Raw genomic sequence first — 2,500 nt, forward strand, 5'->3', positions numbered from 1 at the left:
ACGCTGATGAAAGGGAACACGTGACACAGACCCAGTCGGGAGTCCTCCAGGTCGCGGCCCGCACCGGTCCGGTCATCCTCTTCCACTACGGACACCGAGGGCGCGTTCAGCGAGACCGGATCGTAATTGGGATCCGCCATTCAGCCACGGACGTGCAGTCGATGCTCGCGAGTGGGTTAACAACTGGAAATTGGCTGAATGGCACTGCGGAACATATCTTATCGTTATCACTGATAAGGTTCCCTCGCGGAAGTCGATAACTCTCATGATGTAAATACGATGGTATTTACTGTTGTCAGAAATTGAATGATGTGGGCAGTACGGCTGAAAAGCAAAAATTAAAAAAAATAATAATAAATAAAATCCCGGATAATTCCCCTCGCGCTTATTTTCGCTACTTGTACATTTAAAAAAATCCCGCGGAGAGTGAATATTTTCCCTTCCAAGGTTTTACGACGCCGCGCGTTTTTTTATGCATTCAAGATCTTGATATTGTTTCCAGTGCTTTCTTTAAGAAACAAGATATGAAGGTACAGTTCTTAACAGTCTTACTTATCATCATTACCGTTATTATTGTTATTATCGTTATCACTGTTTTTTTAATGTTATCAGTATCATTATTTTTGCTATTAAATATTATCATCATTATATCATTATCGTTATCATTTTCATTGTAATCATTTTTATTGATATCATTATCATTATAACTATCTTATTGTCATTATAATTTTAATAATTATTATCATTGTGTGTGTGTGTGTGTGTGTGTGTGTGTGTGTTTGGTGTTTTTCAGTTTGTGCAGTTTCAGAAATTAGCTGTTGTGAAAATGAATGCATGCAAAATTATCCTAAAAAAAAAAAAAATCGTTTACATATTCAGCATTATCGGCTTTATCTTCTTCTATTATGATCACTGTACTGATACGGCCGTCGAAGGTGCGAAGGACAATGATAATACCATAATACTTTTAATTTTTGTGCACTTGCCCTTGTCAACCATCCCCAGATGAAATCCATGGCAATCGTTCCAACAATATTTCTCGAAATCCGTATGGAAAACAATGCAACAGGAGATGCGAAAATGGCGGCGAAACCAGGGACTTCGGAATGTCTTCGTGTGTGTCATCACTTCCGTTTCACAGCCAAACCTTCCTCGTCGTTATGTTTTGGGTTTCATCACCATCCCACACTCCATCCCTTTATACCCGCTGTTCATCACGCCATTTTTTATCTCCACCACACCTCCCTTTCTTTAATTTACATCCTTACCATCTTAAACATGCGCATGACAATCCTACCACATTTTCACAAGCTTCTGTAAAAACTCAAATTCGTTGGCTCGTAGCTTATGATATTTTTTTTCTGTACCATCCTCACAGAGCCGACGAGATTATGAATGATAAGCCATTTCCTCGAACTTTGGATATCGGGTATCACTAAGCCGGGTTCCTGCTCAGTATTTCTCTCTTACTCTCTCACTCTCAGTCTATCTATCTATCTTCTATCTATCGATCTATCCTTTTCTTTCTCTCTCTCTCTCTCTCTCTCTCTCTCTCTCTCTCTCTCTCTCTCTCTCTCTCTCTCTCCTTTCTCTCTCTCTCCTCTCTCTCTCTCTCTCTCTCTCTCTCTCTCTCTCTCTCTCTCTCTCTCTCTCTCTCTCTCTCTCTCTCTCTCTCTCTCTCTCTCTCTCTCTCTATCTCTCTTTCTCTCGCTCTCAGCATGCATCCCAATTACATGGAGGGTTTTCCTATCAGCAGTTCCAAGCAGTGGTTATATGGGAAGGTAGTCTGGAATGGGATGGCGTGCCAATCACATGTATTTAGCTCTTTTGAGGGTCAGCATAATTGAGAGATAATTATGCGTGAATTACTTATCTACCAAAGTTGACCTGGCCTGTCCTGGCTTAATAGAGGCACCATGATTGCCTCACAAGCTAGAATGTGTATTCATGTAATGTTTGCACATTGATGTATTTGATATTATAATTAAACACTATATAATCCTCATTCCACTATATGATCCTCATATCACTCAGCCACCAACAGAACAAGTCGCCCTCGATTTGCAAAGATATATAGCCTCAAGATACTGGCTATGCATGGCCAAAATGTGCAGGAACAAGGAATGAGAGAAAATTGCCCAGCTACAATATCTTTTTCACTGTAATCGTAAAAATTCATCACCCTGGGTGATCGCCCATCCTGATTGTGCACGTGCGGTTGCGAAGGCACACTGGCCCTCCAGATGGTGGTCTTGGGACATCAGGGTTGACAAGGCTGGTTTGCCAAGCCATTTTGATGGAATCATCTTCAACTTGCAGACCTGGAATGAAGTCACAGAGTAGTACCCGGTGCATAGTGCATAGATGATTGGCAGTGCCAAAAGAGTAGGCAGAGGGTGCTTAGATGTCGAACGTTTATAGAAATATCAAAATAATTGTCAATTTTAGACAAGTGAATCAATTATAATTCACTTCTTCTTTTCTGTGTCACGTCGACAAA

At 40.8% G+C, this 2,500-nt stretch overlaps 1 protein-coding gene across 1 annotated transcript in view; it reads right to left on the bottom strand.

The window, feature by feature from the left end:
* LOC122259109 (uncharacterized) overlaps window positions 1-200 on the bottom strand; it is a 2,265-nt gene extending 2,065 nt beyond the window's left edge. The window contains exon 1 of the mRNA XM_086539719.1: window positions 1-200. This exon is cut by the window's left edge and continues 177 nt beyond it. Coding sequence (XP_086395845.1) covers window positions 1-140 — 140 coding nt within the window. The 5' untranslated portion in view covers window positions 141-200.
* Between the last annotated feature and the right edge of the window lie 2,300 nt (window positions 201-2,500).

This window comes from Penaeus japonicus, unplaced genomic scaffold (genome assembly GCF_977035675.1).
Source record: "Penaeus japonicus unplaced genomic scaffold, GWHDUDI00000001_assembly GWHDUDI00000009, whole genome shotgun sequence".
In the NCBI taxonomy this organism is placed as follows: Eukaryota; Metazoa; Arthropoda; class Malacostraca; order Decapoda; family Penaeidae; genus Penaeus; species Penaeus japonicus.